Raw genomic sequence first — 24,152 nt, forward strand, 5'->3', positions numbered from 1 at the left:
CTCAGCTCTTTATTTAACCAATCAGAAGGTGCTTTAGCTGAGACAAATCTTCACAGTGTGCAAAAAAGATTATCCCACAACAACCCTATCTCAAAAAAGGTAAGCTCCCAGACTCCTCCCTCCATTGCCCTGGTTTTAGCTACAAGAGTGATTTCCTTTGGTCAGTGGACATCGACAATTGTAGCACCATTAGGAGTGCCATAAGTACTTGGGATAATGAGGTCTAGCTTTCTGGATGGTGAGAGGCTACTTGTAGGGGCATTGGGGTGCCCCAGGCAAGTATCTTAGCCTGACTACTAGGCATGTAATGTGACTGAGGACATCTCGGGCTTTCCAGCAACCACATGCAGCTCCTGGCATGAGTATAGGTGAATCCTAGCCAGCCACAGGATTGGGAGGAAGAGGTGCCTCTTGAAGGAAGTGATTGTAATGGTTTGTTGTGCAGCAATGGACAGTGATTGTCCGTGTACCAGAATAAGCACCTCAAAAGGAGAAAAGATGCTTCTCGAAACCTCACACTGACATCCACCAAAGAGCAGAGAGCAGGTGCACACTCAGAATAGAGCCCACTGTGGGGTTCCAGATAGCACCGGATCTTTCAAGGCTCTATTCATGTGCAATGCTCTCCAAACTGTGTCTGTGCAGCAAAGCTGTGGCCTCAAGGACAGCCCCAGGACATCTTGGTTGTTAATGTGGGGACAGAGGCCAACACTGGTGGAAGGCAGGCTGAGGCCTGGGCCTGGAAGAGGATGGCGGTGGCTGGTAACCAGGATGCCCTGCCCCGTGTTTTCTCTGTCTCTGGTAGATCTTGGACTTGTCATGATCCCCACCTGTGAGGTGGGGATTTCTACAGCACCCATTCACAGGCTTGTGGGAGATGAAATGAAGTGTTCTCTCTGGGGAAAATGGCACCTCAATGAACGAACCGACTTTCTACAGAATGGGGCTCATTGGTGGGTGAGATTTATGTGAGAGAACACGTGTCAATAAATCAGCTCAGTGCTGGACCAAGCATCACTGTGTGGGCCTTAATCTGCTTCAGACGGAGCATTGCCAAAGTTCCTGAAAGACTTCTGCTGTGTTCCTGTCACTAAAAGCTCTCAGCCAGAGCTGCATCTCGAAATAGGTCCCCAGAGCTTAAAATTCCAGTCCCCAGCCCATCCTGCCACAGAGAAAGGCTTGGAAGGGGACAGAGTACTGGGCCCCTTTAGTCTCCTCTAGATGAACACGGAGTGAGATTAGGGATTGAAAGTGTGCTGTTCATAACACCGAGTGCTCCGATGCTCAGCAGACTTCTGATGATGTCCCCACTGCTGTCACTCTCGGTCCTTGTCCCTCCAGACCCTCCCTCTCTGGCTCCGTTCTCAGGTCTGTCTCCTCCTTCCAGCTTTTGCTGGGAGAACCCTGTTAAGCACCTGGGCATTCCTTTGTTCCTCGTGCTGGGTTCACAACACACTGCTTCTCTTTGTAGAAGCCCTACCTCCCACAGCAACTTCCTCTTCCTCCCCTCCTTCCTCCTCCTCCACAAAATCATCCCCCACCAACACCCCGCTTCCTTGATTCCTCCTGGCCTGTGTGGCCTGCCCTGTCCTCACCCACTCACTGCCCTCAAAGCCTCCCACCCCCACCCTTCCTTACCCTACATGGCCTGCTTCCTCTCTGACAGTGGATTCCCAGGCTCTCCTTTCTAGTCTGACTGAAATTATTATTCAGAGTTTGTATCACAGGGTTGGGCCCTTTTTTATTTCAATAGAATTGGTATTTTCCTCTCTATTTTTAGTTCTAAAAAGCTGTTCTCTCATATTACCATCTTCCTCAGAGATGCTACTTTTGTAGCAGCATTTTCATTATCAGAATAGAGCACAATCTACTATAAAAATGGAAGAGAGCAGGGCTTGGCTCACGTCTGCTGTCAGCCCTGTTGGATCTGGGCTCTGGAGGCAGCATGGGTACTTTTCTATTTGCATGTTATGGGGGAGGGGGGCCAAGGGGCAGAGTGACACAGAGGACACTGGCCCACAGTCCCCTGTGAACTCTTAATGTTTAGACTGCTTGGTGGAACTAATTGTCCCACATTACAGATGAGGGAACAGGCTCAGAGAGCCAAATTGGTGTGCCTCATACCACAAAAGCAGTGCCAGTGCCGGACTATGAAGACAGCCCAGAGCTGAGGGTGACGTCATGCTGTCTCATGGAGTTCAGAGCCCCCAGGACCTCTTTCCCAAGCTGCATGGTGCTGCTCTGCTCTCCAGGCCTTTGCCCGATGTTGCCTTTCCCTAAAAGCACAGTTCTCTTCCTGCAGGTTTCTGCTCCCATTGAGAATGACTCTAGTGACGACTCGGGTCCAAGGGGGCACACCCACTCCCTGTCTCTGTGCCCAGCAAGTTTACAGCTCATTTCTGCCAGCACAGATAGCACAGAAGGAAGGACAGGGCCTGGACCACTCTAGTCCTGGGTGTGACCACACCTTTCTCATGTACCCCAAAGAAATGCACACAGAGAGGACAAGCCCATCCTGCCCATGGACTCCAAGCCAGGGCATCTTTTCAACAGCTACTGCTGGAGTGATCCCATCTTTTCCCAAGCATCCAGGACCACCTGCGCACAAGGCCTGGAAGAGCTAGGGTCCATGCTTGGGGCTCCCCTGCTGCTGCCTCTGGTCACTGACAGACAGCTAGCTCCTGGAAGCACCCAGCACCAGCAATGAGATTCTGTAGGCAATGCTGCTCTCTGGTGTCCCCTCACGGTACTGCTGTTCCCTTCTGGCCTGGAGCTTGGATAGCAAAGCCTGACTCAGTCTGACAAGGAAGCTCTGAGGTAGATGCTGCTTCTGTCATTGTCTGTGAACAGCTCAACTAGAGGAGGAGCTGTGATTGGCTCAGCAACTCCAGGGACTGAGCAGGGGAACTGAGAACCTCTCTTCAGGGCTGCCCCCAAGCCAGCCCGAGCTGGGGTCTCTACGCACTCTTTCAGAAGGACCAAAGATTTGAGTGCTGACTCAATCTATGTGGTTGCTCAGAAACCTGAACCTGAATACCAGTGCCTTCTAGAAAAATCTCAGAAGGAGAAATTGAAAATGAATGAAGATTATCTATAAACCCATAGATTCCTACTGTCGACTACTTTGAGTGGAATCTGTCTTTTGAGCCTATCTATGTATTTATTATAAAATTGGGTTTAGAATATACAGAGGAGATTTTGTGTGTATGTGTGTGTGTGTGTGTGTGTGTGTGTGTGTGTGTGTGTGTGTGTGAACACATCTGGAGGACAGGCTTTGTTCCTGGAGCTATCCAACTTGTTATCTGGTTCATAGTCTCTTATTGGCCAGGGACTCCCCACTTAGGCCAGGTTGGCTGCCAGTGAGCCCCAGAGATCTGCTGGGCCTCTGTCTCCTCAGTTCTGGCTTACAAGTGATTACCAGCCACCACACCCAGCTTTTTATGTGGGTACTGGGGATTGAACTCAGGTCCTCATGGCTTCATTGTACTTTATCTCTTCAATCTCAGACTCACAGAGATCCACCTGTTTCCCCAACATACTCAGTTCCCGGGAGAAGCCACATTCTGCCAAGAGTGTGAGGGTGTATTTCTGTGGGATTGCTTTGTAGGACTGAAATAGTTAAAAAAAAAAAAGAGGCATCCTAGTTTTATAAATTTTGACAGATACTGTCAAACTCGTGCAGAAAAATTGTCAAACCTTGCACTCTGCAGTCGAGTGTGCCTGTTTTCCAGTAGGGCTGCAGACGAAATGTTGTGAAACTCTGGCTCAGAGTATTGAACACGCACTGTGCCGAGCAGCATGCTATGAGAACCCTCACTGTCACCCAGAGAAGGAAGTACTGTCTTTGCTTTACAGCTTCGGGAATGGTGGTTTAAAGAGCTTGGCCTGCCGCAATTTAAGGAACCGAGCTGAACTGAAGCCAGGAGTTCCAGCCATAGCCTGAATTCTCTCAGCCAGTGGTTCTCAGGCCTGTGTCTATCAGCATCCTCGTGTGTGTGTGTGTGTGTGTGTGTGTGTGTGTGTGTGTGTGTGTGAGAGAGAGAGAGAGAGAGAGAGAGAGAGAGAGAGAGAGAGAGAGAGAGAGAGAGAGAGAGAGAGAGAGTATCTGAGTCAAGAATCGTAGAGTGGCTTGAGAATGGGCAGTTCTCCAGTGATGCGATAGATTCTGTATTTCAGGGACCACTCTGACAACCATTGGTCCTATTGCCCCACTATGTTTTTGGTCATGGTGCTTCATTGCAGCAATCGTAACCCCGACTAAGACAGCATGTCGAGTGCCACTGGGTCGCTATGCTAAACTTTGGCTTTGACTGGTGTCCACTGAAACTCTGTGTATCCATCTGAACAGACCTTCCTGGTCTTCTGAATGTTTCAGGTAAGGTCTGTGGTGATCTCATTTCCTGTTTTGGGCATGTTATGTGTTGTGTGCACTTCTTACCGTGGTGTGTGCGTGTGTGCATGTATATGTGTGCGTGCACATGTGTGTTTGTGCATATGGAGGCCAGAGGTGGACTTGGAATATCTTTCCTTGGTTGTTCTCCACATTTATTCTTTGAGACGGAGTCTCTCACCCAATTTAAAGCTCACTGATTAAGCTAGGCTGGTCAGCCAATTTGATTCAAGGACATTCCTGCCTAGCTGCCTCCTCAGCACTAGGGTTATAGGCACAGCCTTCCTCAACTGGCTCTTTATGTGGGTTCTGGGATCAGGACTCAGAATCTCATGCTTGTATGGTAGGGACTTCACTGACTGAGCCGTATCCCTAGCCTTGGAATTTTTTTCTTGCTTCATGATTTTTTTTTTGGTCGTTATCACTTCCTTATGATGATTCTTACATTTAATAGAGACAATGCTCATGGGAACCCTTGGGGGGAGTTTCTGTGGGGACTGTAGAGTGCTGTGCTATGGCCAGTTGCATTATAATACAGATGGGGAGGTCAAGGCAGTGCAGAGCACCTTCAAGTTTGGCAGATAGGGGTCAAGATGGAGGCTCAGCGACCCAGTGGCACTCGACATGCTGTCTTAGTTGGGGTTACGATTGCTGCAATGAAGCACCATGACCAAAAACACGTTGAGGAGAAAGGGATTTATTTGGCCTACATTTCCATGTTGCTGTCCACCACCAAAAGAAATCAGGACAGGAACTCAAGCAGGGCAAGATCCTGGAGGCAGGAGCTGATGCAGAGGCCATGGAGGGGTGCTGCTTACTGGCTTGCTTCACATGCCTTGCTCAGCCTACTTTCTTATAGAATCCAGGGAATATAGAATATAGAATCCACCAGCCCAGGGAATGCACCACCCGTAATGGTAGGCCCTCCCCTGTTGATCACTAATTGAGAAAATGCCTTACAGCTAGATCCCATGGAGGCATTTCCTCAGCGGAGGCTCCCTCCTGATGACTCTGGTTTATGTGAAGTCGACAGAAAACCAGTCAGTACACATGCCAATCACTTCTCAGTCTCACATCTCTTTGGAAAGCATAGTATGTGCTCCAGAGTTAAACAGACCATGCAGATCACCTCTAACTCTATCCTCCTCCAGAAGAGGCTGGATTTGGACCAATCTGATGGTCAATACGGCCCCTCCTCCAGATCTCCAGGGATAATACACCTTCTCAGCGGTTCCCAGATTAATGTTGTCCCATTTTAGTGAAGGTGATCACTGCATAAACTGCCTGGCAGTTTCCTGATCTGTCTATGAGAGCTTCCATCAACAAAGAGGGTGAGAAGAATTCAGGAAAGTGGCAGTTCTTAGGTGGAAAAGAGGGGGTCCCATCCACCCCCTGTGACAGAAATTAGCAAGGGAACCATGGGGCCTGAGTGAGAGATCAAGACAGAAAAGGTACCTCCCATGTCCACCATGAAGGTGATGGATGTACCTGCTACCTGGAGCCTTACCATAGGCTGGCTCAGTAAGGGTGATGGGAGTCTCTGAGTCTGGGTACTGCCAGTCCTCCACCAGGCTAAGGAGCTCAAAGGTCGGAAGAGTCTCAGATGCCTGCCTTGGTGGGGTTGAACTTCCGTGGTATGGCACAGAGGATGAGCCCACATGGGGGTACTTGGACTTCCAGTGGCCAGACTGCTGGCAGATAGGGCATGGCCTGATAGGTGGCTGAGGACTGAGGCAGCCTCGGAACCACATTTGAAGCAGGTCCCTGGTGAGTTGACTTTGGTTGGGCCCTGGTGGGATGGAGCCTCTGTGGAAGGGCCGCTGGCCTCAGTGCAGCTGCCAGGGCCTGAGCTTGGGAAACAGCCTTCTGTTGGAGCTGAGCACGACAGGGAGACTCAGCCACCTCCTCTCAGGCATTAAAAACCTTAAAAGCCATTTTCACCAGTTCCTGTGTGGAGACCATCCTCAGTCTTTTTTAGTTTCTTTCTAATATCTGGCGATAACTGAGAAATAAAATGGGTAGCCAGGGCCGAGGCTCCTGCTGGGAAGGCTGGGTCAAGGTGGGTTGAATCGTACTGATTCATGGTCTCTTGTAATCATTTTAGAAAAATAGCTGGATTTTCATCAGCTGGCTATGTAATCTCGTGGAGCTTGTAAAAAAATAACCACTGTGTTCAAGACTGTCTCCATATCCTGAAGGAGGCAGCGGACCATGAGGTCCCTCCCCTGGTAGCCATTTTGACCTGGCTGGTAGTCACAGTTGAGTTCCACAGCTGGCACTGCCCTGTCACCCACAGGGACCATACTGTCCACCAGGTGAGTCTGGTCTGCATACCGTCTAGCCACTCCGGAACCCATCCCAACTCCTAGGGAGTGAGAGCGGAGGCCTGGATGACATAAAGGTCATGCCAGGTCGGGTCACAGGCTTGGGAAAGCCAATGAACATCCTGATAAAGGCAGAAGGATTAGCAGTAAAGGAGCCTAACCACTTTCAATCTGTGGGAGGTCCCGAAGGGAGAAAGGGACCTGGACTCAAACAATCCCCTCAGCTCCAGCCACCCCTTGGAGGGGGCAGAGTAGGGCAGGGGTCTGCTGAGACCATGTATGAGAAGCCATGAGGGAGGATTCAGGGGGAGCAGGCCAGTGTGTGCACAGGGACCAGGGTGCGGGTTGTGGCACTGTAGAAGGGGGAGGGGGAAGTAGGGCCTGTGGTGATAAAGAAGGAAGGGGCAGGAGGAGGAGGGAGAGGAAGAGAGGGAGAGGAAGTATGGAAGGGGGAGGAAGTTGGCCCTTGACTTTTGTCGGGAAGGGAGAGGGAAAGGAGGGAGAGAACGGGGGAGGGGTGAGTAAAGGGGTGAAGGCTGGCCAGTAGGTGGAGCACGTGGCTGTGTAGGAGGGAGGAGGCAGGCAGGGTTGGGGGGGAAGAGCAGGAGTGCCAGTGACTCAGGCGTCTCCATCAGGGTGGAGGGCACAGAGTCCAAGGCCCCAGATGAAAGGGCGTCCTGAGGCACCACAACCCTAGCCAACAAGACCTGCCCTGTCGAGCACTGGCTACAGAAGGAGGGATGTGAGCACAGAACCCCCAAACCCTGGATGTAAGGGAGCTCAGACAATCTGTCCATAGGCGGACAAAACTTCTCTCCATCACGGAGGATGTAAAAGTCAAGAGTGCCCCCCGGTGGCCATTTAGACTGTTTAGCTGGAGTGTACTGAGGTTAGGGTACAGAACAAAAGAAAATTAGGCATTTTGGGTGTATGGTGTGCGACAGGCCCCAGATTGGATAACTTTTGCAGCAGATATCCCAGGGGTGACTGAGCGTCCGGTTTGGACCTGGCGCTGCCCATTTCCAAGCCCGTGCTGGAGACCAAAGACTAGAGTGAGACTAAGGATGGACAGCCTGGAGTTGAGCAGTAGGGGCAAGGGAGCCTATGGGAGGATGTCTCTGAACCCAAGAAGAGACTGTCTCTGCTCCAGAATGGAATGGGCTTGTCCTGGCGCGGATAAGGCTTGGCAGGGGATTCCTGGGGTCCCCGGGCCTGGAAGAGGTACCTGGTACCTCTTCAGGTGGTGGCTGGGAAACGGACTTAACCCAGGTCGAAAGCCGATTATGTCTGGTGGAAAGAAAGAAAGAGAAGAGCAGCCTTCCCATGTGGCCTTTTTCTGCCCCCCACAACCCCATTATAAGTAAGCCAGATCAAGCTGAACTGAAAAAGTATAACAACAGGTATATTGAGCAAAGCAACTCCCGGGCAGGTTCTCCAGTCCCAGAGATGGAAGCCAGAGAAGTTGCATGCCCAGCCCAGGGCAGGAAAGGTTTATAGACTGTAGGTGAGGGGTGATGATGTGTCCACCACAAGCTGGGTTTGTGCCCAAGTATGGTCAAAGCTGAGCACTTAGGTGTGGACTTGGGTGGCTGGCAAATTTAAGCAAGGAAGCTGCAGCCAAGAATGTGGAACTGGGCTTTTTGGTGCCTTTCTTTTGTTTGGAGACTCTGTGTCCTGGTGGGGTTTGGAGAGACAGACAGGAATAGAACTTTCTGGACCATGCAGGGGTGAGCCAGAGGCTCCGACTGAACACCCTCTCTCCCATCAAGGCCTAGTTCAGTCTGGTCATGTGCACTCTGGACTCTCCCACATATTTATAATAAACTTTCTCCTCCACCATACTTAGGAGCAGTCATGTCCTTTCCTTTCCTTTTTATCATTCAGAAACCACTTAAACAACGTCAACAATGTGGCAGGAACCATGATAACTTCTGCATGGGGGTTAACTTTAATATTTGTAGCTACTATAAGAGGTAGCACCAATTACTTTCTCCAGACAACATTCAAACACCACATTCAAAACACCACACACACACAGACACACACACCCAAGTTCACAGTGTTAGTTTGAATTTGGTACATTCCTCAAAGGTCCCTCTGTTCAAAGTCAGGTGACTTTGTTGGGAAGTGGTGGAACCTATAAAATATATGGTCTAGTTGGGAGGTCTTTAAGTCATTGGGGACATGCTACTGAAAGGGACTATGGAGTCTTCTTTGTCTCTGCATTTCCTGGTCACTTCAGCAGCCTTATCCTGACACTATGAGCCCACACCTCCAGCAGAGGCCTAAGAACAGTGAGCCCATCTAACCACAGACCAGAACTACTAAGTCTACGAGCCAAGCAACCCTTTTCTTTTTACTAGCTGATTAGCCTCGGGTATTTCTTATAGTGATTGGAAGATAACACGTGCAAAGAATGCCACTAATCAAAAAGCATGCATTTTATAAACGGGAACCACAAAGGCTGGGCCCAGCTTTCCTGACTCTTAGACCCATGTTCTTGAGTATAATAAATGAAGTGAGAATAAAGCTACAGGAGCAAAATCAATGCAGAAAGACGACCAAAGAAGTTTAAAGCACTCAGCTCTGGGATTGTCGAGATGGCTCAGTAGGTAATGATGCTTGTAGTTAGTGCTGATGACCCAAGTTTGACCTTCAGGGCTCATGGTGGAAGGTGAGAAGTAATTTCTTCCACAAGTTTGTCCACAGCCACCACAGCAAGAGACACATATGTACATGTACCCATACAATAAATGAATGTCTTAGTCAATGTTCTATTGCTGTGAAGAGACACCATGACTACAGCAACTCTTACAAAAGAAAGCATTTAATTGGGGCTTGCTTACAATTTCAGAGGTTTAATCCATTATCATCATGGCAGGGAGCATGACGGCACACAGGCAGACATGGTGCTGGAGAAGTAGCTAAGAGTTCTACATTTGGATAAGCAGGCAGCAGGAAGAAAGAGACACTGGGCCTGACTCGAGCATTTGAAACCTCAAGGTCCATCCCCAGTGACACATTTCCTCCAGCAAGGCCACACCTCCTAATCCTTCTCAAGTAGTGCCACTCCCTGATGACTCAGCACTCAAGTATAGGAGCCTATGGGGATCATTCTTATTCAAACCACCACAATAAATTTTAAAGAAAAATATTTAAGTACTCAGCTCTGTATTGTTCATTGATGAATCACTTCTTAATCTCAAATCTGGATGTTTCTCTTTAAAAACAACAGTTCTGTGCTAGAATCTGACAAGTGAGCAAACTGCCCTGGGCATCCCAAGTGGTTTGAAGCAGAAACTCACTTCCCCTCCAAGTTCACAATCAACACTTCTGATTTAAACTAGTCAGGGGTGTGTGTGGGAGGTGGGTATGGGGGTGTGCGCCTCTGTGTATAGCAGTCTCTTTATACTTTTGTTTTTCCTGTTTTTAACCACCATATGTTATCCACCATAGTCCAAAAGATTACATGGAAAATTTCAAAAATAAACACTCCATGAGTTTTAAACAACTTAGTATTGTTATAGTTTATCTAGATTTATTGCTAGTTATCACCGTAAAACTTGTGCCTAACTCATCAATGAAATTTTACCACTGTTCTTCAAAAGGACCTGTTTCAGGTCTCCTTTGGGGGGTCTCTGAGCATGTCAGCTGTGAATACAGGGGTACTGCCCCTGTGAGGTTCAAGAGGGCGGAAGACCAGCAACCCCAGGCAGAAATACATTGTAGTTAAAAGATCGGCAAGAACACAGAACGTGGCATTAGGAGTTACTGGTGAGGCTCAGACGGAAGGCACCACAGATTGTAACACCCAAACTGCATGTTTCACATACGAACAAAAGACAAAGTTTATTTTCATTCTGTATTTATTTGACATTTCATCAGTTAAACTGAAATGACACATTGGCTCTGACGTTGGCAAGACACCTCGCTAATACTGATAGCTGCTAGCCAGTCACACACGCAACTCTAGCTCACATTAGAGAAATATTAACTAGTCACCTTACAACCTTATTGCACTTCATGTGGCTTTGTCTTCAGAAAAAATGTTTTTAAAAGATCAGCAAAGACTGCCAATTTTCACTCATTTGTTCTTTTGTCTTTTTTTTTTTTAAATAAATCACGATTAAACCACACAGTGAGTATTCCTATACAAAAGCATGAAGAGGCCCGAATTTCTAGAAACAGATTTAAAAGAGCCAGCTCCACACCCACTGCTCATTCCTCACTACACCTGGGCTGACACTTGGAGTTTGTCCGTCTCCCATCTGCGTTTTCACGTTCTCAGAGCTCCACACGCACTGGGGCAACAGCTCAGTGACCAGCTGGGTGGGGCGGACCTCAAGGCCTGCAGCTTCGCATGGAAATGTCCTCTAAGCACCTTGTGGAGCCCTGAACTCCAGGCTCTCACCACCATTTAAACAGAAGCAGTGATGGCGACGAGGCTCATCCAAGGCCAGAATGTCACAAGAAGCCATCGCATTTCAAGTGGCTTGGCATTCAACGCTACAGAAGATTCCAGCAGCATGAGGGGGCGGGGATGAGAGCTTCAGATCCATACATCCTTTTAGAGAACAGAGAAACACAGACACAAGGCACACCATTTTTTCTTTATGAGGAAATTCAATCTGGACACATTATCAGGAAAAAGATCTGCAGAAACTAGATAGTTTCTAATATTTTTTTTCCCACTTACAAAATCTCTGAATTACAATGATTTACACTCAGTGTAACAAGTGGCTTGTCTATGACAGGGAACATCTACATACTTCCAACATGACCTCAGCTACACTGAACATGTAACATGTAAAATCACTATGGAGATGTAGACGTGCTACGTAATTTCATGGTCTTCAAACAAAAAGGGTGGAATGTAACACAACATTCGCTGTTGCTGACTTGTTCATTTATTATCTTTGTATCTTCATGAAAGCCAAAAAAAACCCCAAAAACCAAAAACCGAAAAAAAAAGAAAAAAAAAAAAGGCACATAGGGACTGTGAACTGTAGTTTCACGTCTAAAAAACCAACAAACCAGACTGCACTGGTACTGAATATACTCCTAAAGCTGGCATTGTGCATTTCAGTTAATTATTTGATGAAAATTCATGATTATAAAGTACCTTTGAGGTCAGATTAATAATTTTATAAGAATACTAGACAAACTGAAAAGTTAACCAAGAGAAGTTAACCGTGAACACATGATAACTACAGGGGCCAGTTCACACCCTGCTCTGTGGCTGACTTCAGGAAGGTGGACGGAGTGTTTACCCTCTGAACCTCAATTTTTGTCACCATCTATTTTGGACTGGTCCACTGCCAAACTGGAGACAAAGTTCCCTTAGTATTTACACTTGTATATTTAGTCTCAGACCTTTTGTATTTTCCCAATTCATGGCTGAGGCCTCTGTGGAACAGAAGTAGGAATGAAATGGGTAACCTTTCCAATGACTGACAACCAATGTTTACTGGGCCGGTAACTGGAGCACCTATGCTATGCCTACCAGTGCTTTTGAAAGCTCGAGGTGAGGGCTTTGAAAAAACGGTGTCATTAAAGTCTACCAGAAGGGTATGTTTGTAAATTACAACATGATTCAAACGTCATGCTCCTGACTGGCACTGGGTACTGTGTCAACGGGCAGCTTGACTCTAATGCAGATCTTTTAGAGGCTTTTGTAACTGGGAATGCCCCATCACATGGGATTTCCTCACTGCTGTGGTTTCGGGAGGTTCACAGATCGCAGGAGGAACCTCCAGGGCTTGATCCTGGCTTCACAGGCCCTTGTTAAAGTACACGCGCCGTAATTCAGGATGACTCCTTTGGATGCTGGCTTGCAACTCATCCTCCAAGCTTGTCACAGGCATGGAACTGGGACAAGGCAGAGGGAACAGGTTATCACAAGGGCAAAGCTAGGAATCTGGACTTAGGGAGAGGACACAGGTTCAGAGACCCAGGGCTGGTACATGGACACAGCCACAAAATGATCATTCTGTTCCCTCCGGAGACACAATCATCACAACAAAGAACTGTAAGAAGCCAATTGCTAAGCCTGTTTACCTGTTATTTCAAGTGGAAACCGTCTCATTGCTGGTAAGAGCACACAGCAGTGACATGCCTAGACCCATGTGACCGCAGCACTGGGACGGTAAGCAGCTACCCAAGCTAAGGGCAGAGCTGTGGTCAGGGAATCCATTCTAGTGGACGAACGCCACAGATGTGCTTGTCTGCGGCGCCAATGAAAGGAGCCACGTTAAAGGTTCTAGAAGCAAAATGTACACGAGGCAACCTGACTCTCACAAAGGCTAAAGCATTCCCATATGTAACAGCAGGGAGCAGGAAAGAACTGGGTAGAGTGAGTCCTGAGGTCCCACTCTGAGCTTGCCTGCTTAGTCCTTTCCTTTTAAGAGGATTTCCCGGCCCTTTAGGGTCCCGATTTTACTACTGAAATCCAATAACTGAATTTGTGTCTCCAGCTCATTTTTAGGATCGATATTCACAATAATTCTGAAAAAAAAGAAAAGAAAAGAAAAGAAAAGAAGAGAAAAGCAAAGCACCACCTACCTCTTCTGAGGAAATAGAGCACAGCACAGTGGGGTGGCGAAGACCAAACTTAAAAACAAAGCAGAGTGACAGGTCAGTAGGTTTTAGTGTCACTCCTTGGCTTCCTTCTCTCTCTATGTATTTTAGTGGCAACTCTTTCCTTCCTTTAGAGCACAGGATTGCCTTACAAACATGGTCTCTTCAATCGCCAGATTGATCAACAAGAACACCAAGAACAAAGGGGTGGGTACCTGGAGTTTACATGGAACACCCAGAGAGCCCTAAATTTGGAGGTTCCTGTGGTGACAGTTTCCATCTTTTTAATCACTGGGGCCACATAGTCCAGGCATTCTGGGTTGGTATCATTTTCAAAACTTCTCTTGTATCACCCAACTTTCCACAGGCATCAAAAATTGCTTCTATAAATGTGATTTCTGTGTTGACTACTGTGATAACATATGACACACACCTATTGAATATATGCACACAATAATAATAGCAGCTACATTTTTTTAAAGGTTCACTTACACTTACCAAAAGCCAACCAACGTGACTTGAATTGGTGCACTCATCCACGGGAACCTCTGTATTGAGAAATACACGAGTGTGAATACTTCTCATGTGGTTCTTCAAGACAGTCTCGTCTGCTGACTAAAGAGCATCCCCATGGTATAAGACCCCATGCAATGGGATTAGTGAGATCTTGGGCAACACTGCCACACTGGTTAGTCCTGACTTCATGGCCCTGAGCTATTAATGACCAAGCAGCAGCCACTGCTCCCCCAAGTGTTATCCGCCTGTGTACACGAGGTCCGGGATTAGCTAGCTAGCATTTAATTATGCTTTATCTGCTGCTAGGGAGGTAGAAGAGTTTGACATGCAAGCTCGAAGAGACATGAACTTGCACTAAATTTCTGCCTCACCAGCACTGACCAACTGTGTGGAAAAAGCAGGCAGAGACCGAGTTTTGTTAGGATGCAAAATGAGCAGTCTCTCTAAGGTTGAGGATGAAGACAAGCCAGGAACCCAGGACAGGGACAGAGTGGGAGGAGCCTAGCAGAGTGGGAGGAGCCTAGCAGACACCACCCTCCACCGGTTTGCACATGCTCTTTCATGGATTTAGTTGCTGTGAGTAGGTTAAAACTATTTCCAGAATAAAATATCTTTGCTAGTCATGAACGAGTAGGTTGGTCTTTGAGAAAATAAACATTGTTAGATATTTAGTTTTTAAAAAAGGAAAATACACAACATAAAGCGCGATGAGACACAGGGTTATCTCAATAAGACCACAGAAATTTCTGCAACCAAATTGTGAGTTGGTTGGGATGTAATCAGCCACCTCAGTTCTGAGTCACACAAGTTGTTGCAAGACAACGTGCATAGAAGGCATACCCTGGTGCCCAAGGAGACTCCTTTGCTGAAAGGGATCCCTGGGAGGGTCAACAGGGAGGGAGGAAAAGAGGGAATAAAGAGGAAGGGGAAACATCATCAAAATGAAACCAACCCACACAGGCTATGTTGGGGGGCGGGGCTTAACCTAAAAGAACGAAAGAGGAAACTATTGCCATGTGCCACTTGACCACAGAACATGTTTTGAAAAATGCATCCTTGGGCCAGGCTGTCTGGGTACTCACTAGCATACATTCTAAATTCAGCTCACTGGGCTATATGATTTCAACACATATGGTTCTCCTACCTCTACACAAATAACTGGCCAGCCTGTTTAATGAGGGATTCTCACAGGGCGATGGGTGGCCACGTCAGAGGAGCTGCTGTCAGCAATGGAGCTCATGGAGTACAGCCCAGTGGACAGCAAAGCTACGCTGGGTGCACCCTGGAGAGGCGACGCCCTGGGAAGTCTCCAGCATGCCCCTTGCTTCTGCTGCGGCCGCACTCCTGCTGAATTTGGCATGGTGTGACTACTATAGGAAAGGATCCCACTGCATCTAGTACAGTGTGATTGTTTCTTGGGAAAACCATACTCCTCACCAGGCAATTTACTTGCAGCTCGTAATGAAGATGACTTTTATAAGAGCAATGATGACAAGTTAGATCTATGATTTCATTGAATTTTCTGAGTTAGCCTAAAAGATTCAGGTGGTTAAGATAGTAAAGATGATTATGGAAATGGTTTAGGTTATTCTGCCAATTGCTTCAATAAGAGAAAAAAAAAAAAAGGCTAAAAGTCACCTTCCCCTTCGTTAGATGTGAGATTTGCAGACTATGGAAAATAAGAACAAGGGAGTTTCATACATTATAGACCCATCAATTCTGTCTGTGGAAAAACAGGCTGATGATCAAAGAAAGCAATTATGTTCCTATACCCAAGGTTAGGCCTGAGTTCCTTGGTTATGTAATTTACAGAATTAATCATAGGCCCCGGTATGCACCTTGAAAAAACAAAATTGTGAAAGGAAATTAAATGACTCTATTGTGTATAAAGAACATAGATGGTTAGCTGACCACTTGTTTAATTTTTTCTTTTTAAATAGAATAGAAATCTGCTACATTGAAACTGCAAACAACTGCCTGTCAGTACATGTAACTTGTGATCATAATGTGATTTCTTCCTGTGTAAAGATTTTGTTTTTGGAAAATATGTAACTTGTGGTTGTGAAGTAATTTTTTTCTTGTGTAGAAATTTTGTCTTAGGAGGTATAAAAGGGGTAAGAGAAAAAGCAGTAAAGACATAAAGGAAAACATCAGGGAATATGTAGGAGAACATCAGGGAAGATGAAGGAGCAGAACATCAGGGAAGACGGAGGAGAACATCAGGGGAGATGGAGGAGGAGAACATCAGGGAAGATGGAGGAGGAGAACATCAGGGAAGACGGAGGAGGAGGACATCAGAGAAGATGGAGGAGGAGGACATCAGGGAAGATGGAGGAGGAGAACATCAGGGGAGATGGAGGAGGAGAACATCAGGGGAGATGGAGGAGGAGAACATCAGGGAAGATGGAGGAGGAGGACATCAGGGAAGATGGAGGAGGAGGACATCAGGGAGGATGGAGGAGGAGGACATCAGGGAGGATGGAGGAGGAGAACATCAGGGAAGATGGAGGAGGAGAACATCAGGGAAGATGGAGGAGAACATCAGGGGAGATGGAGGAGGAGGACATCAGGGAAGATGGAGGAGGAGGACATCAGGGAGGATGGAGGAGGAGGACATCAGGGAAGATGGAGGAGGAGGACATCAGGGAAGATGGAGAAGGAGGACATCAGGGAAGATGGAGGAGGAGGACATCAGGGAGGATGGAGGAGGAGGACATCAGGGAAGATGGAGGGGGAGAACATCAGGGAAGATGGAGGAGAACATCAGGGGAGATGGAGGAGGAGGACATCAGGGGAGATGGAGGAGGAGGACATCAGGGAAGATGGAGGAGGAGGACATCAGGGAAGATGGAGGAGGAGGACATCAGGGAAGATGGAGGAGGAGGACATCAGGGAAGATGGAGGAGGAGGACATCAGGGAGGATGGAGGAGGAGGACATCAGGGAAGATGGAGGAGGAGGACATCAGGGAAGATGGAGGAGGAGGACATCAGGGAGGATGGAGGAGGAGGACATCAGGGAAGATGGAGGAGGAGGACATCAGGGAAGATGGAGGAGGAGGACATCAGGGAAGATGGAGGAGAACATCAGGGAAGATGGAGGAGGAGGACATCAGGGAAGATGGAGGAGGAGGACATCAGGGAAGGTGGAGGAGGAGGACATCAGGGAAGATGGAGGAGGAGGACATCAGGGAAGATGGAGGAGGAGGACATCAGGGAAGATGAAGGAGGAGGACATCAGGGAAGATGGAGGAGGAGGACATCAGGGAGGATGGAGGAGGAGGACATCAGGGGAGATGGAGGAGGAGGACATCAGGGGAGATGGAGAACAGGCATGAGATCAGGGAAGATGAAGGAGGAGAACATCAGGGAAGATGGAGGAGGAGGACATCAGGGAAGATGGAGGAGGAGGACATCAGGGAAGATGGAGGAGGAGAACATCAGGGAAGATGGAGGAGAACATCAGGGGAGATGGAGGAGGAGGACATCAGGGAAGATGGAGGAGGAGGACATCAGGGAAGATGGGGGAGGAGAACATCAGGGAAGATGGAGGAGGAGGACATCAGGGAAGATGAAGGAGGAGGACATCAGGGAAGATGGAGGAGGAGGACATCAGGGAGGATGGAGGAGGAGGACATCAGGGGAGATGGAGGAGGAGGACATCAGGGGAGATGGAGAACAGGCATGAGATAGAAGAACAACTGGGAAGAAGAAGGAAAACAAAGAGTAGAAGAACAGAACAGAGAAAGAACAGAGTAGGAACAGCAGAATGAGAAAAATAAAATGAAGAATTAAGTGTTGGCCCTCAAAAAAGTCTCCTGTGTGCATATGCTGTTGTGCTGACTCCATGCCTCCTCTCAAGTACCTGACCTGCTTGAGGGCGGGTCTCTTGGCAGGAGACGATAAATTCTCACCCAAGATCCTCCTGGACATGAGACACCCAGGCTGGCACACAGCCTTAGGGATGGGACAGTAGGCTAACTGTTGAGTGAACTCATATGGGTAGATGAACTTGAGACTGTAAGAACAGCCCCCTCATCTCTAGTGGACTCTTGTCTGCCTAAGTAAACAGAGCCAGACATATCCAAGAGCACACTTGTGTGTCAACTCAGGATGGATACACACAAACAAAAGGCTAGCTTTGATTGAGGGTTCTTCATAATGCCAAGGACTCTGGATAATTCTGACTTGCTTGTGAAACCCCACCCATCCTCAGCTCCATTCCTGACTCTGTCTCCACTACCCCATCCTGCCTATTCCCCAGGGAGAATTTGGTCTGAGGCCAAGAAATGAGTGCTCTGAGGATGTCCCATCTTTTACTACATATACACAAACCCCTCAGGGTAGGGGCATGTCTTGCTTAACAGACTGTGTAAAAAGGAGGCATATTCCACAAAAATCTTCAGATGAATTAAAAATAAAATACTAAGTTTAGAAGATATACATCTTCAGACTGATATGGCTTGGGATACATAGTGACATGGATATGTATCTCAATGTTAATATGAGTCTCAATTCTTTTCTAATGGCTCCTTTTCCATTAAATTTATTGGCATACAATCAACTATACATCTTAATGTGTACAATGTAATTTGTGACCTATATGCACAGTTATGAGGCTGTCATCACAATAAAAATAATGAGCCCATCTTTCATCTTAAGTGCTTTCCATGTTCTTTGAGCCCTTTTGGGATTCTGCTCCTTTCCTGGTCTCTGTCCCCTACCAAAGTTGTAACTCTGACCTCACTATGCATCAATTTATGTTTCCTAGGGTTTGAGTTTATTTATTTATTTATTTTTTGTACAGTCTCATGTAGCCCAGGCTGGCCTAAGCAAACTTACTATAGAGCCAACAATGACCTTGAACTCCTGACCTTCCTATCTCTTCCCAACTGCTGGCATTACAGGCGTGCATCACCAGGTCTGGATCTAGGGTTTTATATACAGTATCTCCTTTTTTGTGTTGTTACTTTGGGAATTCATGCTGTTGCTGCATCAGTAAATCACTGTTTTTCATTGACAAGGTAAGTACTCCATTGAATGGGTTGATACACTTTCCTGTTGACTTTGGGGCGGTATTCAGTTTGAGGCGAATGTAAACAAAGCTGTGATTAACTTCCATCTTTTATGGGTATTTGCTTTTGTTTCTTTTAGGGAAATATTTAGAAGTGGCTGGATTGCACTGTGTTTGCATAAATGGCTCAAATGTTTTCCAAAGTGGCTGCACCATTTCATATGTCCACCAGCAGGTCGTGAGAGTTCTAGGTCCTACACAGACTCATCAACACTTGTTACTGTCAATTGTTAACTGTAGCCAGTCCGACAGGGCTTTGACAGCAGCTCATGCGGTTTTCATTTTAATTTCTCCAGTGACTGAGCGATCCCAGGCACTTTCTACGTTCTGTTGGTATACATCTAGTGCATCTGCTGGGCCCTTTGGCTCACTTTTGCATTGCCATTTTCTTGTAGAGGGTTTTAAGTTCTTTATAAATTCTTGATTCATATTCTTAGCAAACAGTTTGCTTTGTGACTTGTTTCACCTAGTCCATTTCTTGTCTTTCATTCTCTGTATAGTTTTTGAGAGAGAATTTAAAAATGTTTTGAAGTAGTCAAATTTTTCATTTTTTTCTTTGGTCTTGTATCCAAGAAATCTTTTTCTCAACTCTGTGTTCAATGATATTTTCTTTTTATACTTGAGTTTTTAGATTTAGATTTCACCAACCACGGTACAACCCAACCACCCACAGATCCCCACCAAGCCACACTCTGTTCTCGATAAGCTTCTACAGAACACGTGCTACCGGCTGGTCCTCTGGGAGTCTATGCCTACTTCAGCTCCTCTGCATTCCTTGTCGCCCCAAGCTGAAATCACCTTGTGCTGTGGTCACTGATTCTGCGAGAGAGCAAGGCTCATGCCCTGTTTCTGTGACTCTAGTACTGATCACTGCTTACCACAGGCATCCAGCAAAGGTCCCAAGAATAAAGACTGTCTATGAATAAGTAAAGAATGTCACACTCATATCCATTGACAAACAACCCCAAACAGCTACTGAGTAAACACTGCAGTCTGTTCGATAAACATAAAGATACAGAATTAAAAGTCCTAAGAATGACCTCTGGACCTAAATCTATCAGTTTTATTCCCAATGAAAGTGTCAGGGAACTTGAAGAGTATGAGGCCTGTTTTTCAAGACAACTGTTCAAGGACACACTGTATTTTAGGCGGTGAACTTTTGGTTAGCTGGAGAGATTTTCATGAGTCACCTGCCCATAGCTGATGTGTTTTCCCAGCCCTCCATTTGGAAAAAGATAAGATGCGGGGGAGGATGAGTCATGCTAAATGTTCTCCAAGTGTTGTTGTTTAAAAAGCCGAGAATGTTCAATTGGTCTCATGTTAGGAGGGGAGTCTGATTATCACAGAAAAATCTGCACTTCCAAAAACGAGAAGAAAATACTTCAAGCTCCAAACAAGAACATCAACACATTCTTCCCCAGTGTGTCTGGATAATGGCCAAACCATCAAACAAGCCCCAAGTGGAAAGAGAATATGTAAGTGGAACTTGACCCTTGAACTTGGGAGTGGTAAGTGTACAGGGGTCCTTCAAGAACACTTAGCCTTGACTGTTTCAAAACAATATGTTCCTTGAAACTGGAAGGAATGAGGCTACAATCAGACTCTCTGTAGCTAGGGAGGATCTTGGAATGATCCTGAACTATTCTGGCCACATCTTCCCACCTTGCCACCAGGATTCCAAAGCCAGTGGCCTCTTTGGGGGTTGTGATGGAGGACTTCTGAGTGAAGAGAAAGTGAGGTGGCACACTTCTAAATTGGAAACAGTCATGCTGCCAACTATAAATTAAGATGGGGGGGGGTCAGTGTGTGAAGATGTTTGCTGTCTGTATAAGCCTGGCAACCTGAGTTCAACCCCAGGTATCGACATAAAGATGGAAAGAGAAGCAACTCCAAAAAGCTGTCCTCTGACCTCCACATGTGTGCTGTGGCACATGTGTGCCCCCCATATATACATATACACAACAATAACACACTTTCAAAATTAAAAAAAGATAAGGTGGGATAAACTCAGGACATGTATGTCTTTTTTAGGACAATGTGGCCATGGTGATCAGAATGCTTGTCTCTTTTAGTCTTTTTTTTTTTTTTTTTTTTTTGTGGTTTTTTGAGACAGGGTTTCTCTGTGTAGCTTTGCGCCTTTCCTGGATTTCGCTCTGTAGACCAGGCTGGCCTTGAACTCACAAAGATCCGCCTGCCTCTGCCTCCCGAGTGCTGCGATTAAAGGCGTGAGCCACCACTGCCCGGCACCTCTAGTCTTTTTCATGTAAGAAAATGCCAGGATATACACACAAGAATTTCCATCTATCATAGCCAGAAAAAATGTGCACTATGACTAACTAGACCTTCTGTCCAATATCTGCCATGGTAAGATTAGAGTTACCATGGTAACCATTCCAACACTGAGACCCCAGGAGTTCAAAGGCAGGAGAATTAGAATACTAAAGAACCATCTTCATGTCTCAGGTTCCCCCCAAGGCCATTTGTCCTCCATCAATGAGATGCAAGCTTTCTCACAGAGCTGATGTGATTCTAAGCCAGGATCAAGGATACACACCAGCAGCCTGAGTGTGTACTGTGTCCACAGGCTGGAGCCAGTCTCGTCCAAATAATGTCCTTCCTAAAAGGGACAACATTCTCAGCCTCTACGCCACCATCAGGCTGCACTGTGCAGTACTGCCTGTTTATGGGATCTTCTGCTTAGTATGTGTGGATTGTGGGTGCTCCTACATAACCGGAGCATCATCAGTTTACTACTAACTGGCTGTGTGTGTGTGTGTGTGGGGGGGTGTACCAGGAAAGCTTGCATGGAGTGATGCTGAAGGTGGTCTGCAAATGGTTTCCATAGTGACCTACAAAATCTTGATAACCACAATCTGTGGGTCAAAGGACTAACAAATACTATTTTTTTTTTTTTTGCAAAAGCTGTTACTTTTATGCCAGAAAAATGAGCACAGAAGATGACAATATTCAAGAGAAGATATCTAGCCTCACCTAAAAAAAAAAAAGGCTTATTTTATTATTTTTAATTATGTGTGTGAGTGTTTGTGTATGTGCCTGTGTATGGGTAGATGTACTTGAGTATAGATGCCCCAGGATGTCAGAAGAGGGCATTGCATCTCCTGGGGCTGGAGGTACAGGACGTGGGTGCTTAGGATGACGTGGGTGCTTAGGAGGACGTGGGTGCTTAGGAGGACGTGGGTGCTTGGGAGGACGTGGGTGCTTGGGAAAGGGATGTGAGTCCTCAGCAAGGGCAGAGTGTGCTCTTAACCAGCGAGCCTTCTCTCTAGCCCTGGTCTTTCTTTTAAAGGTTGATATCACCTGCCTTCGGCAGGAGGGGATATTTGCCTTATTTAATACGTTCTTCCCTTCTCTGTTATTTTCAAAGTTATTTATGCCAGGGCCTTAAGATAGGGAAAAGTGAAAAGGCTGATGGGTCAATCAATACCCTCAGCACAGATACTAAAGATGATTAGGAAGACAGCAGCTCAGGATGCTGCCCTGGTGTTGGAAGGCTCCCCACTATCCCACTGCTCCAAGACTTAGTCCCTGTGCTCAATTCATGTTGTAGGTTTTCTCCCTCAGAGTCTGACTCTGTTCCTGTACGTCAGGCAGAGACTGACAGAAGAGGGCACATTGGCTTGTCTTCAGATTATCTGAAAACCACAGAGATTTCTGACTGGCAAACAGCATATGATGTCGTCATCTGATAGTTTATAGATAGAAGTTTTGTGACAGTTATATATAAACTCTCAAAGATAATATTTCCTAAACTTTGTACTAGAAAAAGACTTCAGTAAAATCTTCTTATGTATCTTCAAAATAATAACTAATTGCAGTAGGTTGAATGTCAAGAGAGGACACAATTTCATTTTGTTCTAGGTGGCAGCCTCCCCTTATCCAAGCCCCCAAGTGGTTGCCTGGAACCCTGGATAGTAGAAGCCTGGCATGTACTATGCTTCTGCTTATACACACCTTCCCATGACCCAGTTTAACATAAACCAGAGACACTTAGGAATGGACAATCACTGATAACACAATTAATGGTTATAAGAATGATTATAATATAATGAAACTGCCAGCATCGCCACCTGCCCTTTGGGGCCATTATTACATAAAATAAGGGACACTTAGAAACGAGTACTAAGAGATCGTGACAGCTGACATGATAAGTGAGATGGCTGCTGAGTGACTCACAGGCCACTAATGTGAACAATGTGGCTACCCTGGACAAAGGCTGATTCGCATTCTAGACAGGCAGAGGACAGTTCAGAAAGGCTCACAATTTAAAACATATGCATTGCTGGTCTGTGGGATTTTCCACTTAACATTTTTTTGACTGTGGGTGACCCTAGGTAACTGAGACCCAAAGGACCCACTGCCATGTTGACAGATTTACTGCTTAAATATCAGCTACTATTTCTGCCTTTTGTTGACTTGTGGCTGAGGCTCTTAGAAGCCTCTGGTGTGCAGCTTTCTGGAGAAGTGTGAGGTCTCTGGATTTCCTCTGACAACGCTCCAAGAGCAAAGAGACATTTTGTCACTACACAGTGACTTTGACACTAATGCACATTGTTATGTTAGAGTATGTTTCAGAAATATAGCTTGGGGTTTTTATTCTCTGTGTCCCCAGAATTTCCAGGAGAATGGATGGACATTCCTGTCCCTTACCATGGTCCAGGGAGGTGCTTGTGCTGTTTATTTGCAGCATATTTTCTTAACTTACAGTGTTTATGAAGTGTCCGTTCAGCATTTGGCTTTCCTTCTCCTACTGGGGCCCATATGGAGCACATGGACCTATGCGTATACATCATGATCTCATCCTAGAAGCATCTGGTTTGGGACAGCATCCCTTCTCTTCAGTTTTATGTACGATACTCCCTTGCTTTTACAGTTCTGCTTTTAAGACTCAAATGGTCCATCCCAAGGGAGCTACCATGTTCACAGTACACCTACTCCTCCAGGGAGGGCCAGAGCCTCTGCTCCTAAGCATGTCTCCACACTCAGCATGATATGAAAGAGCCATCTTATCCCACTGTATCCCAACTGGACTAGTCCTAGAACCAACAAAACACAATCTGTAGGGCACAGAGATGGCACACAGCAATGCATGCTTTCTTATGATAGATCAATAAACTTTTAGATATGACTATCAAAGAGAAATACTAAATTCAATGCTCCATGAAGTTATTATTCCAGATCGTTCCATTCCCGATATTACAGATAATTTCCTATGTCCCAAAGTCACTACTGTCTTCTCACTCTGACCTAGCTAGG

General features: G+C 46.4%; 1 protein-coding gene across 2 annotated transcripts in view; it reads right to left on the reverse strand.

The window, feature by feature from the left end:
• Window positions 1-9,523: 9,523 nt before the first annotated feature.
• Sfxn1 (sideroflexin 1) overlaps window positions 9,524-24,152 on the reverse strand; it is a 44,184-nt gene continuing 29,555 nt past the window's right edge. Inside the window, exons 9-11 of one of the 2 annotated variants that reach the window (XM_052727504.1) lie at window positions 13,789-13,838; window positions 13,276-13,323; window positions 9,524-12,582 (exon numbers count right to left, since the gene is read on the reverse strand). In XM_052727504.1, the coding sequence (XP_052583464.1) occupies window positions 12,486-12,582; window positions 13,276-13,323; window positions 13,789-13,838 (195 nt within the window). In that variant the 3' untranslated portion in view covers window positions 9,524-12,485. Of the gene's footprint in view, window positions 12,583-13,275; window positions 13,324-13,788; window positions 13,839-13,865; window positions 14,685-24,152 lie in introns of those variants that run through there. The other variant, XM_052727505.1, reaches the window with a different exon arrangement.

This window comes from Peromyscus californicus, unplaced genomic scaffold (genome assembly GCF_007827085.1).
Source record: "Peromyscus californicus insignis strain IS unplaced genomic scaffold, ASM782708v3 Scaffold_8__1_contigs__length_139910024, whole genome shotgun sequence".
NCBI classification, from domain to species: Eukaryota; Metazoa; Chordata; class Mammalia; order Rodentia; family Cricetidae; genus Peromyscus; species Peromyscus californicus.